At 38.3% G+C, this 17,267-nt stretch overlaps 1 protein-coding gene across 3 annotated transcripts in view; it reads right to left on the bottom strand.

Moving 5' to 3' along the window:
• The window catches only part of mapk8ip2 (mitogen-activated protein kinase 8 interacting protein 2), a 47,991-nt gene extending 33,641 nt beyond the window's left edge, over nucleotides 1-14,350 (bottom strand). For 2 of the 3 annotated variants that reach the window (XM_066685723.1, XM_066685725.1), the window contains exon 1: nucleotides 13,950-14,349. In XM_066685723.1, the coding sequence (XP_066541820.1) occupies nucleotides 13,950-14,014 (65 nt within the window). In that variant the 5' untranslated portion in view covers nucleotides 14,015-14,349. Of the gene's footprint in view, nucleotides 1-13,949 lie in introns of all 3 variants that reach the window. The other variant, XM_066685724.1, reaches the window with a different exon arrangement.
• Nucleotides 14,351-17,267: the final 2,917 nt, after the last annotated feature.

The raw sequence follows: 17,267 nt of genomic DNA, 5'->3' as shown, positions 1-17,267 counted from the left end.
CCTGGTTTGTTGCAGATAGGAATGTCCTGCGGTCTGATCTAAAAAAAATCTGTATCGGCTTTGAGTTCAATCTTAAGTCTGATCCTCCGTTTCCTCTAGCACCGTTTCCTCTAGATCCTCCTTCTGTAGCACTCTTTGTAAATGTTGTTGTGATCTGACTCTCCTGGCCACCGTAGCGGACAGACTTTCTGACTGTTCCTCACAAAAGCATATTGCCGTGAATTGGATTCAGAGCTGGAACGTGAGGGTACGTTATTAGAGTCGTCAACCGTCCCATATTTGGACACTAAACACTGTGTTGTGTTTTGGACCTATACGGGACGTGTTTTATCCCGTGTTTTTTTTAAGACCAGTTGTTCTCCCTCAGCCAGAGGTGGGGCAGATACTCCATGGCTCCAAAACAAAGAATGCACTTCTCAATGGTTTTCATTTTATTAAGCCAATCAGCAGCCAGAGTTAGGTGTGTAACATTTAATGCTGCTGCCAATGGAGTCACAGTCCCAGGTTTTGCTTTGTGGCTGTGCTGAGAAAATCAGGTCAGTGCTGAAAAAAGATTTTTAGTTCAGGGTCGCGGTGGGTCCAGATCCTACCTGGAATCATTGGGCGCAAGGCAGGAATACACCCTGGAGGGGACGCCAGTCCTTCACAGGGCAACACACACATTCACACCCACCTACGGACACTTTTGAGTTGCCAATCCACCTACTGTGGGAGGAAACCGGAGGACACAGGGAGAACACACCAACTCCTCACAGACAGTCACCCGAAGCGGGAATCGAACCCACAATCTCCAGGTCCCTGGAGCTGTGTGACTGTGACACTACCTGCTGTGCCACCATGCCGCCCCAAGCGAATTATTTACACATTAAAATCACATTTCATATAAGATTAAATATAATGTTATATTATTTATATGATATATTTGTGAAGTCACCATTTGTTTACATTGTTATATTAAAAAAAATAAGCAGCAGCTTGGATGCAGGCAATTTCTTTCTATAATGTACTTTAAGTGTGTACTGCGTAACAGTACTGTCTAGGAAAATCTAAGTATCGGATTGTGACTCTGTTTCGGCAGATACTCAATATTAAAAGACTCGGTTCAGGATCAGGGCAAATAAATTTAATTGGGACATCCACATTTGCAAGGAATTTAGTTTTAATTTAATGTACATTTTATTACTTTAATATCAGACTTTCCTGTATGTCTTTTTTTGTCAGCAATTGAAATTCTTTATTTTAAATGCATTCTGATTATTTTCAAAAACCTTAATAATATACAATAAAATACAGCAGCATTTAGTAAATTGGTTCCATGCAATCGAACCTAACAATAAAACGAACATGACCTAATGCAATGAGTGCATAAATAACATGTAAAAAATAAACTTCATAAAATATTGAATATACATTTCCTGTTACTTTTCATTATTTTGTCTTCCTGCTGTGATGAATCAGATGGTGCTTTTAAGAATTGTGAAGTACTTCAATCCATTTCTAAATCTATTAATCAATCAATCAATAAGGCCCTTCCAGAGAAGATGATGTGGCTAATATATGAGGTCACTGGACACGAGTCACAATAGCTTTTGTCCATGGATCGATTGTATCTAATTACCTCTATCCTGAGCAATAAGGAACCTCTACCTAACTGCAATAACGAAATCAGACAGACCTTGGTTTTTTTGTTGTTTATACACATCTAATTTCATGTTTGTTTACTGAACGATAACCAGCAGAACCTTACTCCCAGCCCCACCCTGTCATCATAGTTCCTATGGAAACCAAGCATCCTCCTATCTCATCTATCCTTATTACAAAGGCAGTGTCTGTTTACAGCTCTGGAGTGGAGCATCAGCTGCCAGTCATCTGCAGTTGCTATAGCAACTGATGCTGTGTGAGGTGTGATGTCACACCATTAGCAGAATCCCTGCGGGCTTGGCCAGGTTAAGCAGAGTGAGGTCACCTTTACTGCCATCACCACAACAACGCCATGTCAAAAGTTCAGCCTTATGTTTTGTTTCAGACACTGTGCTATATTACAAATAAATTTCTATCGTTTTTACAATCGACTACATACAAACAACACTCTCAAGTGTCTTTATTAATCCCATCTATAGAAAACTGCCCCGAGAAGTGAAATAAGAAGTGGGGAATATGTGAAACAAGAAAGGATGACAAGAAACAGAAAAAAGCAAGAGGGGCTTTTATGTACTCTTCTGTAGAAGTTTACAGAGTGGCCCGTATCATCTACACCATTATGTAGCTGTAATGCTATAGTGACTCTGAGGAAGCACCAGCAGATTTAAAATGAGAGGGCAAGGGCTTCCCAAGCTTCTGTCTGTGCTCATACTTTACTTTCTTCTTTCTTTCTAAAATATCTCTCAGTATCTTTGTTACATACAGAAAATCTGGACAGCAACATTAATGAAGAAATGCGGAATATATCAAAAATCTGTCCTCACACACACACACACACACACACACATTGTGCAGACTTGGCAGTGCAGTGCAGTGCATGTGTCTGCATAAAAATAAGGAAAATAGAAAGGTAGGTGAGAAGAGAGGATGCGTAGATCATGAGAACAACAGAAAGATTAAAAATGTCAGTGCTGAAATAAGGAAAAATGATGGTGTCTATGCAGGATTAAACATTGCATCAAACACCAAAGAAAAAAGCATATAAAAATACTTAATATTTATTTGTCATTTGATATTCAATTTAAATATTTACATCTCTCTTAAATCCCTGTCTGTAATGAAACTGTGAATAATAACATTCTTTCTAAAAAGTTCATTCTTTCAAGCTTTAGCACCCACATCATAAGATGTTAACAGCCCCTGACTGAATTTACTGGAACCAAGTTAAGGCATTCATAATGCTACCCGGCTCAACATGTCCTCAACATGAAGTCAGGGTGCACCAATCATGATTTTTAAGGTGGTTGCTGATTTTCTTACATTAGAATTGCAGGTGCATTTTATTTATCCCAAAGCTGGGTGTGATAAGTCAAGACATGCAACCCACATTTCCAAAGTGACCTTATAAATCACATGATTCATGTTTAAATGAGTAAAACTGAAATTTGTAAATAAAAATAAAAGCTCCAGAGGGGGTTGTGTATTTGAGCCCCGCTCTGAGTGACTGTCTGTGAAGTGTGTTCTCTCTATGTCTGCGTGGGTTTCCGTCGGGTACTCCAGGTTCCTCCCACGGTCCATAAAACACAAGTGAGTAAATGTGTGTGTGTGTGTGTTGCCCTGAGAAGGACTGGTGCCCCCTCCTAGGTGTGTTACCATCTTGTGCCTTGTTATTCCGGGTAGGCCCTAGACCCACTGGATAAGCGTTTACTGACAATGAATGAAGGAATGATTTAAATGACATGAAACACATACAGTGCTTAAGTTAATGAATCACATTAACTGGCTCTTAAGCACAACACATTATTCATAATTATATCATATCTGTGCACACAAAAATATGTCTCTATTTTTTTTTAACTACCTCAATTGAACACAGCAGCTGTCCTTCACACTGTGTGAAAATTTCACAATGAATAGAGCTAAAGATATACACAGCTTTTACATCAGCTTACATTGTAAGTTGAGAAGGATTTTTCGTTCTCCTGTAAAGTTATATTAGGGTGACAAGACGTCCTCTTTGACCCGGACATGTCCTCTTTTTTAGACTTAAAAAATGTCCGGGATTTTTCACAAACGTCCGGGATTTTATTTTTCTAGAGCTTACATAGAACTTCGAGAAGCGCTTCATTAACAAACTAGTCCCGCCCTCCCCTACTCCGATTGGTTCGCTTGAGTGAGAAGGGGGCATGGTGAAGTAGCCTAAAATCTTCTGATTGGACGGTCTGACTGTAGAGCTACCGTTATTGGTCGATAACCTGTAAAGATCTGTAAATGTTTAATTGGTCAGTCTGCATGTCAGTAGTCCTTGTTTACGTCAGGCAAAGCTCATGTACATACCCTCATCTCGAGCAGCTATGCCAAAACGTAAATGTAAGTTCTCGGATGAATTAAAAAAGAAATTCCCATGTTTTGTGTAGCAAATAAAGGTGAATAAAGGTGTAAAGCACACATAGGTTCAGCTAAGCATACAACGGCAGCGAGGGGCGAGAGCTCACCACCCCAAACCAAGACGTGTTTTCACCGTCTCAGATCTGGTCACCCTTAGTTATACTTTATATACATGCCACACAATCATAAAAAATTGCAAAAGTCATCAGCTAAAATAAAAATAACTATTATTATTAATCATTACAACTATGAGCAGGAATAGGGGTTTTCCTTTTTAAAATACTTACTCTGCTCTCAAAGTTGGCAGCCCAGGAGTAGTAAACACAACAAATGTGTTCACACAGTTTATGGATATTTGGTGCAGTTTGCTATGACACAGCAGTCCAGGAGCTCAGACCTACTGTATAAGCAAACTGTGAGTGTGTGTCCAGTGTTTGACATGGACAAGACTGCAGGTTCATGCTTAGCTACAAAAAACACTCAATATCTGGGGCATCTGTATATGTTTTCTGCTTTTTAATTAAGATGTTTTTTATTTAAATAATGTTTTTGAATGTACAACATATTATGGTGTGTGTATTTCATTAAATCAATGAGCTAAAGCTGTATCATGATTTGCTTGTACAAATGCCGTCAGTAACTTAGTCTGCAGAATTAGCAACACGTGTCAATGGAAATTATACACAGCATTCCTCACATCCATCAGCTGCCACTAAAATATGTTCCATCCATATAGAGGCTCTTTGTGTAGCTCAGAATGATGTAGGCTCTAGCACTAAACAGCTCAGTAATAGGGAAGACTTCAAACATAACATAGCAGTACATATCACACGCCAGTTCACATAGAACCTAAAAGAAAAAGTGCTGATTCTGAACACTCATTTAAATATTGATATCCTAACTTCTCTTATTAGCAGACACAGAGCACAGGCAGCTGAAATTGCATATCATTACAATAAATCAAACAGAAACAGTAATTAATCTTCCTGCTCCTATGACATACTGCTAAAAGCTGGCTACTAGATTCAATCCAATATGCAATGTTTGCAGTTTACTACTTACTGTCTATGAGGAACTATATATTGGGCTATTTTAAAAGAAAAGAGCAAAACTTACTAGCCTACAAGATCTACAGCAAGTTATAATTATGTACATTAACTGATAATGAATTGAAACAGATTTTGTTCATCAGTATTGAAGGTAAAAAAAAAAATATATATATATATATATATATATATATATATATATTTATATATATTTAATCTGATACTTAAAACTGAAATTTTAAAAATGTAGCCTCGAATAGCACAGTTACAGTGTATAATAGGTTAGCTGTGTAGTTCTGGAGTAGGTTTGTTTTTAAAAGCAATATCTATGATTGTGGCTAAGTTCTCTCTGATTTGTTTACGTTCAGAAGCTCTACGTCTATTAAGGTGGAATGGTATGTTTGAGAAGAAAACGTTTAACTTGTCAGTAAGTAGGGCTGTCACAATAACCACACTGTGGCAATATGCTATTAACCAGCCAACTGCAAGGAATGGCAAGAACTGTCACCACCGCAGTGTATATATATTTTCTTGTTTTACACTTTAGTGTGTGTGTGTGTGTGTGTGTGTGTGTGTGTGTGTGTGTAATGAATGTTTTCCCAACTGCTGGCATCTAAACGGCTGAGTGTCAGCTTTCGTTTTATAAAATGGACACAATGGCAGCAAACCTAGTCACAAAACCAAATGCAACTTAGACAGTTTGGAAGCATTTCAGCTTTCAACCAAATGAGAAGGGAGAGCCAGACAATTCAGACTAGGCAATACGCAAAATCTGCACCAGAAAGTTCACTGTGAAACAGGGAAATCTGAAATCTGAGTTCTCATCTAGCTACCTATAATCCAGCTAACGAAGCCCCAAGTCATGGTGAAGCCTTCTAAGGAACAGTTCAGGCTGGATCCATGTGCGAATTAGAAGCATAGCACTAGATTTAGTATTAATTAATTTAGGGCAATAATATTGCATATTACAATTTTGAACCCTGTTAAAACACAGCACAGGAAATTCTTTCATCGTGACAGCCCTTCAGTGCTTGCGTTACCAAAGAAACGTATTTGTAACTTGAGTTGATTAGTTTTATAGCACTTTCGATCTGTGTTTACTTTCATACAGTTAGAAGTCCCACGAATTTAGAGTTGGTTCCTACCTAAATAATCAGAAACAGCAAAAATAAGTCAATTTTACCCATCTGTGGAGCAGGAATAAAATTTCCTCATGTCTTTTCATGATTTTCATTGTTGGGAGGGCTCTTTAACATTTTTTTCTGCTGTGAGCAGAATGAGAGAGGAAACTTAGCATGTCAGATAGAAACACTTATGTTTTTACCTGTTTACTGACACCAGGGATTCGTAAACACATCAGACCAGTTTCCAGCATCCAAACTGATTGAAGAGCTAGAAAATTATAAAAAAAACATCTTTTGAATTTAATAAAAAGTGTTTTTGAATATTCTGAATGTTGCCTTTAGGTATTTTAAGCGTGGTGCCATCCGTTTAAATTCTCATTTCAAGTAAAACTAGCTCACTTCAAAGTTTAGTAGCTTCTAAAATAAATGATAAGTTTTTTATTGCCTATTTTAATTTCTTTGGTGAAAAATGTTCTTTCTTTTCTTTTCTTTTCTTGGTGAAGAAACAGCTGCATGCTCCCAAGTGGTGCAGCTGTCTAAGTCTTGGCTTATCAGTGAGAGATAAAAGTTCAATCCCAGCAAAGCCTCAGTCATTTGAGACTGGGAGTCCAAGACAGCATAACTAGCCTCGCTGACTTTGTGGGTTAGGTGGCTAAATCATCACACAAGCACAATGCTAGATGGTGTGGGTTACGTTTAGCTGAGGGTGCAGAACTTCAAAGTTCTCATCCAGCACACTGAATTGTTGTATGTTATTGCATTAGCAGCTGTTCAAAAAGAGATGGTGGCTAGCTTCATTTGTCAGAGGAAGCATGTGGTTGTTCTCACACTCCCATCTTGGTGGCATAATGTGTGAATGGGAAGTACTGGCTATCAGAGTAAAATAGGCAGATAAACATGATTTGGGGAAAAAATTGAAGTAAAGCAAATAATGAAATAAAGACCATTCAATATAATACAATGCCCAAATCAATCGGAAAAGTGAAAGTTCTGATCACTCGGTTTGAAAACTATAGTTTGTGCCTCTCATTTTCCACTCCCCTCAACACCTTTATCCAGGATGACATGATATACCATGTGACTAAACAATGACTCAAGCAAAGTATGTGAAGGTAAATCATCCACCTTTACTCAATACTCTCACCAGGTCATTGTGAAAAAGTATATCCAGTAATACTCCAATGGTGAATTGCCTGGGCTGTTTGAGGAAAAAAATTTATTTTTTTTACATTTGTCACACAGATGTGATTTGATACCTGTCCCAGCACACAGAGATCAACTCACCACCCCCGTCTTCTTTACACACACACACACACACACACACAGAGCCATAATATGTTTTATGTTTAATTCATAACTAATTTATTTAATTATTTAACTTACTTAATTATTTATAGTTTAAAAACCTAATTAAAAATAAGTCTAAGTTGCTTGCTTTTATTTGGTATAAAACATATTTTAAATGCTACATGAAAAACCCTTTTTGTTTTGTATAGGCTAATTATATTTCTGCTCTTTTGTCATTTTATGATAACTTCTTGCATATTATTAAGAATGAATTGTCATTATAATCAATAACATTCAAAGCATCAAATTTAAATAATTAAGCTAAAACTCACATGCATTTGTGGATACATTATTATCCCCAGGAGCAGAACAAATTGAAGAACATGCAAGGTATTTCTGGTTATTTTTCAAGTTATAATATGAATAGCAATACTTTGTGTTTCATATTTGAACACACACTAAACCACATTTATACAGATGCCCCAGAAACAATGGACATACCTTTTGCTTATTGAGTCTGAGTTCCTGGACTGCTGTGTCCAAGCAAACTGCTGCAGATGTCCATAAACACTGTGAGCACATGTGTTGTGTTAACTACTGCTAGACTGTCAACTAGAGAACAGATAGCATAGGCATTTTAAAAAGGAGAAAAAGTTATTTTCCTGCTCATATCTTCAGTGTAAGGATGTGCAGTTTGCTCCAAACATACATTTAATCATTCGTCCATTGTCTGTAACCGCTTAATCCAGTTCAGGGTCATGGTGGGTCTTTTGCCTATTGCAATTTTTATGATTTGTGTGACATTTATATGAGTTGTGTTTTGTGCTTAAAAGCCAGTAAATTGACTTTCAATATTATGTGGTATGTGATTTAAAGCAGGAACATTTTTTAAATATAACTTTACTATATCCAATTTGTGCTCTGTATAAGAATAAAATGTACTTGTACATTCCTTACACAGATGCAACATGATTCCTGTCCCTGCACACACAGAGGTCAACTCATCACACCTGTTTTATTCACACACACATGCACACAGCAAAATGAATACTAAGTGTAAAAACACACAGAAACCAAAGGATTTCACCCATACGTAGATCATGCTTGACACACATACAGGAAAATCAACTTCTGAATAAAATGAATTTATGCATTTTACTTAAGCTTCTTATTCCCACTGGGGGTAGGGGTATTTGACATCACAAAAGCATACAAGATACAGTATTATGACTGAAAATTAAGACCACTGGAGCCTACAAAAGAAACCACAGATCAGAAAACTGAACCTAAAATAAAACTAAGTTTAAAGGAAAGGCTATTTATTGTAGAAACACTGTCACATCAGTTCTGGTGTCTGAATCTCCAGCTGCATACACACATAAACAAACATACACACAATTATGTAAGGGAGATTATGTCCAAACCAAAGCTTTCATCTTTTCATGACTGCATGTGCATGCACCAACATACTGTGTTGTCATGAGTGTAGAAAGTCCAGAGTGCCACTAATCCATCGGCAGGATTTGTAGCTTTATGCTGAGGCACCAAGGACTTTGCATTTAATTTAACATGCTCCACAAGAAAAAGAGGTGGACAATGTAACCTCTTTTTTTAAGAATTATATATATATATATATATATATATATATATATATATATATATATACAAGGGGTCCTCAACATACGACGTTGATCCATTCCTAAGTCGCGTTGTAAACCAATTTTCAGTGTAAGTCGGAACATACGTACATACTATACGTAAATAACATACTGTAAGCACTTATCCTATCCTAACACCTATCCTCCTCGGTCCCGAGCAGCGTAACCGTGTATTCTTCCGCCGCGCACACTAAACACGAAGTTCGCATTATGACATTTACGACGCAAAACCACTTAAGTCGAAACAAAGCTTTATACAGTAAATGGGAGATGTGTCGTAACCACGACACATCGTAACTCCAGACTGACGTAACCCGAGGACCTCCTGTATATATATATATATATATATATATATATATATATATATATAATGAATATTTATATTCATTCATTCATTCATTCATTATCTGTAACTGCTTATCCAGTTCAGGGTCGCGGTGGGTCCAACCTGGAATCATTGGGCGCAAGGCAGGAGTACACCCTGGAGGGGGCGCCAGTCCTTCACAGGGCAACACAGACACACACACACACATTCACTCACACACTCACACCTACGGACACTTTTTTTGAGTTGCCAATCCACCTGCTTTTGGACTGTGGGAGGAAATCGGGGCACCCGGAGGAAACCCATGCAGACACGGGGAGAACACACCAACTCCTCACAGACAGTCACACTGTCTGTGACACACCATATATATATATATATATATATATATATATATATATATATATATATATGGTGTGTTTGTGGTCACAAACAGTATGCATCATAATATAATATGCATTATAATATTACATTTCAGGATTAATAAAATGGAACACAAAAAAGAACCATTTGACCAAATTTTGTAGGGACTATATTATGCAAGTCTGGGGCAGTGGTGACCTTTCTAATGGAGAATATATACTGTAACTGTTTAACAATCAATGTGCTATATTTCATTTCCCAGAGTGGATTTGTTTGATGATTGTCTGTGTGTTCATTCCAAAAGAGTGTTCAAAAAGAACTCAATCAAAATTATGTGTTTGAAATTTTGTCTATATTTGAAATTCGATTTGTGTCAAAAGTACTGAATATCATTTTTAAGTATCAAAGGAAAATAAAAATAAATATATTTTTATTAATACATAAAAAATAAAATACTTGAAATGTAATGAAATACATCAAAATCAAAAGTTGAGACTAATTTTCCAAACAAGCCTTTCTCTCACTAGCTCTGACATGGTCCAAAAAAGCTTCCACCAAATCCAGCCTGATGGCTCTGATAATAAATTAATTGTTTAGGCTTCACAGAGTGCCTTACAGCAGCAGAAAAACACTATAATTTAACATACTGTTTCTCTTGACTCAGTAATGTGACATCTTTCAATCTTACATAAGGCAGCTTTCAAATTTCACACGATGCACTGAACAAACTCTGTTCCGTTGTGTTTTTTCTTTGTTAATAAATATATAGTCTTAGGTACTGTTGCGGTCCACTGTTATTAGCTGCTCCTAGTATCTCTGGGCCCTTCTTTGAATTTGGACATTAGCACTGTTTTTAACTGCTCCTGTTGTCCCTGGACTTTATGGACTCGAGCATTGGCACTACTGTTTGCTACTCCTGTTTTGGTTCACCCTGTGCTGCTGTGCCTTCTTGTTAGTCTTTTGGTGTTCTGTGTTCTCTTTATTATTGATTGTATCTTTGTGTCCGCGTGGGTTTCATCTGGGTCCCGTTTCCTCACAAAAACACACATTAGAAGGTGGATTGGCTTGTTAAATAGGTGTCCATAGGCGTGAGGGTGTTAGTGAATGTGTGAGTGTTTGCTGCCCTGCAAAGTACTGCTGCCTCCTCCAGGGTGTGTTCCTGCTGTGTGACCAGTGATGCTAGGTAGCCTATTACAATTATTATATTATTATTTTATTTTTATTAAACACATCTCATGACCTCATCTATTTGCTACTCATTGCTGTTTAATTAATGTTTTACAATAGTGTTGTACCAAATAATAACTGGCAGTTTCAAGTTATATAAAATATTGAAGAATTAGACTTTCATGTGACAGCAGACAGATTTCGCAGACAGTGGGCTTTCATCAAATTTGTTTCTCATTTGACTGTCATTACTGTAGCAAAAGAATACAAGGATCAAAACACTGTATAGAAAATATAATAATGCATGCTTGAGCTTTGTTCACTTTCTTTTCTTACATTCTGAGAGTGCACTTGACCATCTCTCCGACTGTGATTAAAAACATATGCACTATTATTCGCAACTCCATGGAGGGATCACGGGTTGGGGGCATTCCATAAGCATTCTACTGTATTAATAAACAAAGAAAGCTGGCCACTCAGGATAGTAGGCTGTGTGTCCAAGTAAATAAATTAAACCAAGTTGTTCCTCCAGTCCTTTGTGAAGATCTGATTTAATCTACTGGCTCCAAACACAGAGCAGAGATATGATGTCATCTCAACATAAGCATCTATCAGATTGTAAAGACTACGAGGCTACCACACTACAATACTATTATTAGCAGCTGGTTTCGTCAGAATAGTATTCAATAGGACAGCGCATAATTAAAAATTATAATGAAACGTGAAATATGTGAAATCATGTGGTTTAGAGTAATTTAAAAAAAAAAGGTTTGAGAATCAAACCTTCATCTCTGTGAGTTCACACACCACCTCTTCAACATTTGTCAAATTTGGGATATTCACCAAATTTAACTCCTTCTATTATACTCGGTTTTACACCGAAAAAAATGTATTAGCTCTTAATTATTCAGTTTGCTAAAGACAAATCCACTTGACCACACCTGGATACACCTAATCTCTTATTCACAAACCCCTAGACCGGGTCTGGACCTTGACCAGATGCATTAACTAAGCACTGCTGGCCTACTTCAAAGAAAGTCTACCATTATACAAAGCATCACCACATACACACACTTTGTCCTTCTCAAATATAAACATGTTCCATTATTATACCCATATCCTAAACCATTAGAGATGGCAAGGCACAGACCATTATTTCTGCCTCCTCAGACTCAGACAGCACGCTGATGGAAAGGGATGATGAGGACATGGATTTGGATTTCCATCATGAAGAAAAAGATTACACACATAGGAGGTTTTCTGATATATATATATATATATATATATATATATATATATATATATATATATATATATATATATATATATATATATCATACTTATACTTATATCTCATATAAGTATATGAGAAACAAAGGAGGGAAAAGAGTAGAGTAGAGTACAACACATTACAAGTGCCTTTTAGACCACTATATTGATTACACACCGTTGCTTTTTAGGGTGGCCTACTCATCCACTGCCAGCTAACTCATACTGCAGCAATCAATAATGTTTCTTTGACTTCCAGACACTGTTTATGTGCTGATTTCTGACATACTGTACTGACGGTCAGATATTCATGTGGACCTGAAGGTCATGGTGAAAGTTATTAGATACTCAGCTCTCTAAATTTCTCTGGAGTGCCTCTGATTTCATAACATGACTGTCAAGAAAGTCACATGTTTATTATTTTATAAGAGTTTAAGGAAAAATGTTACTGTTGGGTTAAATGTTAGGTCGACATAATGTTTATTACACAACCTTGTATATCCAACTAGCTATTTTTAAAGTATTTATCAGCAGGCTCTTATACTGCATGAATGCGCTATGATCAACAAACCAACATTAATGCTGCAAAATAACTTGACATGTTACATTAATTCACATCAAACTGAAGTAAATGGTTCATAGCTATTATTTTCTTGTAGTTATATTTTTGATATTTTGTTCCAAGATCGTGTTGCCACACATATATAGGAAAATACATACAATACAAGATATGTACACACCAGTAGATGCACTAAACCCACTTCTACCTGATTAAGTGTGATCTGTTTTTAATAAAACCTCTATAGAGTATGTTAATATATCCACAATGTATATCATATACAGACAAGTATATTGTTTATTATAATAAGCAGAGTTATCCCAATAGTAATTAAAAAAACATTAAGGCATATATGAGGCTGCAAGTTTTTATAATATAAATAAAATCTCTTTAAACCAATGCTGGACTATATAAGGCCTTCCACACACAACACACTAACAGACAGAGCCACAGGTCGTAGCTACTTTGAAGAAATGTATACGTGCCCTGAACACCACCTTTTTCTATTGAAAAGCAACCGAATACCCAATTAGTGTTTATCTTCAGAGTCTTAATAACTATGTATAAGGCCGTATGTATAAGACAGTCCAGCCTGACTATCAGACATAGTTTTAAATGCAGTGACATCCCAGGAATTAAAGAGCAAAATCATCCCAGGCTCACTCAAATGACACTTCAATCTCTCCATAAATTTAATAGGCTGTTTTTGGTTAAAGATTGTTGTGTGCATCACTGCCCTGCAGGGCGTGGGCCTTTCCTTATGGGAACTGACGGAGCCTGCGCCAGGGAAGGAAGTGCTGTTCACAAAAAAAAAAAAAAAAAGATCAATCCCCATCTACCCTCCTGCAATGATTCCCCCATCTTAAATCCAACTGAAGGACGTCTACAGGAACACAGTGACCAAAGCAGAGCATGGAACACCGCAGCAGGAGCTAAAACCACACTATGACAAACATCACAGAAACCGTTACACCATAAGCACCGCTCACACTTCCATACGGCTGCAAAGAGAGGGTGAGGTGTGGAAGGGCAGGCGTTTATCTCGCTAATGAAGAGATGGAGGAGGAGGAGGGGGATGAGAAGGAGCGCTAGAGTGAGGACAGAAGGCGACGCCGTCCTTACCTGCAGCCCGGAGGAGAGAGGGAGTGGAAGGTGGAGAGAGAAAACATCTCCGCTCTGTCCGCCATCTTCTTCCACTGAGGTCTCTCTAAGCAGCGACTGCCACTGCAGCGCAGCCCATTCAAACACAGTGGAGAGAGAGGGAGGTAAACACGACTCTAGAGGTCCCTCTCTCTCTTCTCGTCTCTCTCTCTCTCTCTCTCTCTCTCTCTCTCTCTGCAGATGCTGTTGTGGCCTCTCGCACGCGCCCCAGTGCCTCAATTCGGATCCGTAGTAGAACAATAACAGATAACGGTAATAAAGATGTTGGCGGTGTATCTCTTCTGAAGAGATTCACCTCTCTTTCTCTATTTCTTCCAGTGCTGCCATCCACTCGCTGTGAGAGGCGATGCTCGGCGCAGGCTGAGTCAATGCCAGTGGTTTGTGATGATGATGATGATGAGAGGGATAGAGGATGGGAGGGAGAGGCAGACGTTACTTTGCTGTGTGCTGTGTTTTTATTCCCCACCTGTATTCAGACAAGCCCTGCCCCTGCACGCTGGGATTGGCTAACTTTCTTGGGCGTCCTGCTGTAGGATTGGTTAACAGATGGACTAGCAAAAGTTAATAACAAAGAGCTTTCTCTTTTTTCTTCTTCTTATTTGATTTATTTGTAGTCCACGTATTTTTTTTCTTTCTTAACATAGTTGTATTGCTTTACTAAGCTTCCATTCTCTGTCTCCTGGCTGAAGACAAATAATGAATATAAAATTACTGTTACTTAAAGAGGGCGGCACAGGTGGTGCAGCAGGTAGTGTCACAGTCACACAGCTCCAGGGACCTGGAGGTTGTGGGTTCGATTCCCGCTCCGGGTGACTGTCTGTGAGGAGTTGGTGTGTTCTCCCCCTGTCCGCGTGTTCCTCCGGGTGCTCCGGTTTCCTCCCACAGTCCAAAAAAACACACGTTGGTAGGTGTCTGTGTTGCCCTGTGAAGGACTGGCGCCCCCTCCAGGGTGTATTCCCGCCTTGCGCCCAATGATTCCAGGTAGGCTCTGGACCCACCGCGACCCTGAACTGGATAAGCGGTTACAGATAATGAATGAATGTCACTTAAAGAGGAATTACACTACATTTTCAAAATGTCTGTATAAATGGAACTCTAAACAAAGAAATGTAGAGTTATTTGATGCAAAGCCAAAAAATATTTGACGTGATGGCAGAGAAATCGTCGTGGTGAAAGGAACATTAATATAGCTGTTTAATTTAATATTTAAAACCACCAGCGAGTGATTCTACAGTTTATATTTGTAATGTTGACAATGATTTATTTATCAAAAATATAAAACTCTCTACATAGCTGAGTAATAGAGCAGTAGGTTTATTTTTATTTCTTTTATTAATATAACCACAATACAATCACATCACCCTACCAGCTGGAAAACAAAGTTAGCTTTTTTCCGTCTTTGTAAACAGGGCCCTATGCTGTCACATAGCTCCAGGGCCCTGCCACTGCCTGTGTGGAGGTAGGTGTATTTTCACCATGTAGCTTTTTTGACTGGCTGTGTGAAATTGTTCCACATGTGAAGGAGTGAGTGTGGAATGTCTTGTGATGGAACTGTGCCCTGTCCAGGGTGTGTTCCTGCCTTGTGTCCAGTGATTCCATGTACAGAGTTGATCCTGAGCAGGATAAAGCGATTACAAAAGATGATTGAATGAATGATATCTGAACAGCATAATGCTATCTCAGCTTGGCCATTAGGGGGGAGAAGTGCACTCACCCTACGCTCTGCCCACAAGGAAAGCCATTGGCTTGTTAGCTGCTGAATGCGGCAGGCCTTATTATCTACATATCTCTATGAATTCACTTCCGGTATTTCATTTCCCATAATTTACCAGTGTCTTTCCAAAATCCTGAGTGTTTGTCAGTTAGGGCTGGTTTCGTTTCTTGCACTGAATAATGGACATATGCAAATATTGAAAAAATAGAAAGTCTGATAGGCATCAGACAAGGTCATTATGTCTCATATAACCATATAACCGAATACATAATATACCACTAAAGCAAACAGATTCTCTCTCTCAGAAAATAAATGTAATAGAATGTAATATCAATCTTTGACACTTTTATGGCCACAGCAGTGAAAAAAAATATTTTATAAAAAATAAAGACAGATTATGCTGGGAAAAAATGTGGAACAATTCTGAGATTAAAGTTGGAAAACTTCAGATAATAAAGTCAGAATATTTAGAGAATCACAGTGTGTATTATTATATATTTTAATATGTAGACAGTCTCCAAGTCTGTGCACCAGTGAGTTGTACAAGAGCAAGTATGATTTGGGTGGTGGATTATTCTCAGCGCTGCTGTGACAGTGACGTGGTGGTTTTGTGTTGGTATGAGTGGATCAAACACAGCAGTGTTGCTGGAGTGTTTAAACCCCTCAGGGTCACTGCTGGACTGATAATTGTCCACCAACCAAAAATATTCAGCTGACAGGGTCCTGTGTCACTGATGGACTAGAGGATGACCAACACGCACTGTGCAGCGATAGATGAGCTACTGTCTCTGATTTTACATCTACAAAGTGGACCAACAAGGGAGGAGTGTCTCACAGAGTGGACAGTGAGTGGACACACTCCACCACCCAAATCATATCTGCTCTGTGGGTGTCCTGACCATTGAACAACAGGGTAAACTTAAGTTAGTTTGCAGTGCAACAGATGGACTACAGTCTATAATTGTTGAACTACAAAGTGCACTGTATTTTGATCAACGAGTGACTAAAATAACCAAAGGATAGATTCATCTCTAAAGAACCTTTCTTTTGTCTGCAGTCTGCCCTGCTGGATGGAAGCCTGGAAGTGACACTATTGTCCCTGATGTTTAGAAGAGCAAGGAGTACTTCTCCAAGCAGTAAATCCTGTGCTGTGTCTGATTCCGGAGACTGATACAGCGGGACACTACTGAAGGACTTAATGCTACTCACAGAGCTCTTGTTAGTCCTAGCCTCCATGGTGTCCTTTTTCTGCTGTTTGCGAGCCTTAGACGGATTCCTAACATTAACACACTTCCCATCTCTTTATTTAATCTGAATTTGTTCTCTGGTATGTTGGTAGTCCAGTGCACTGGAATTTCTGTAGTTTGTTTATGATTTTCTGTTGAACATCAAAGCCTGGTTGTCACACAAAAAAAACTGATACATACATATCATATGAGTTTGTTGCAGGAGACTGTTCTTTTTCACTCTGGTGTAGGGTGGAAGAGAGGAACATTTTTAAACTGAGTGTATCAGCCACTGGAGGGAGCTATTTCATCAGTTTAAGACCTGTAATAGTGTTGAAA

This window comes from Hoplias malabaricus, chromosome 11 (assembly GCF_029633855.1).
Source record: "Hoplias malabaricus isolate fHopMal1 chromosome 11, fHopMal1.hap1, whole genome shotgun sequence".
Lineage (NCBI taxonomy): Eukaryota > Metazoa > Chordata > Actinopteri > Characiformes > Erythrinidae > Hoplias > Hoplias malabaricus.
This window is presented reverse-complemented; position numbering and strand designations above follow the sequence as displayed.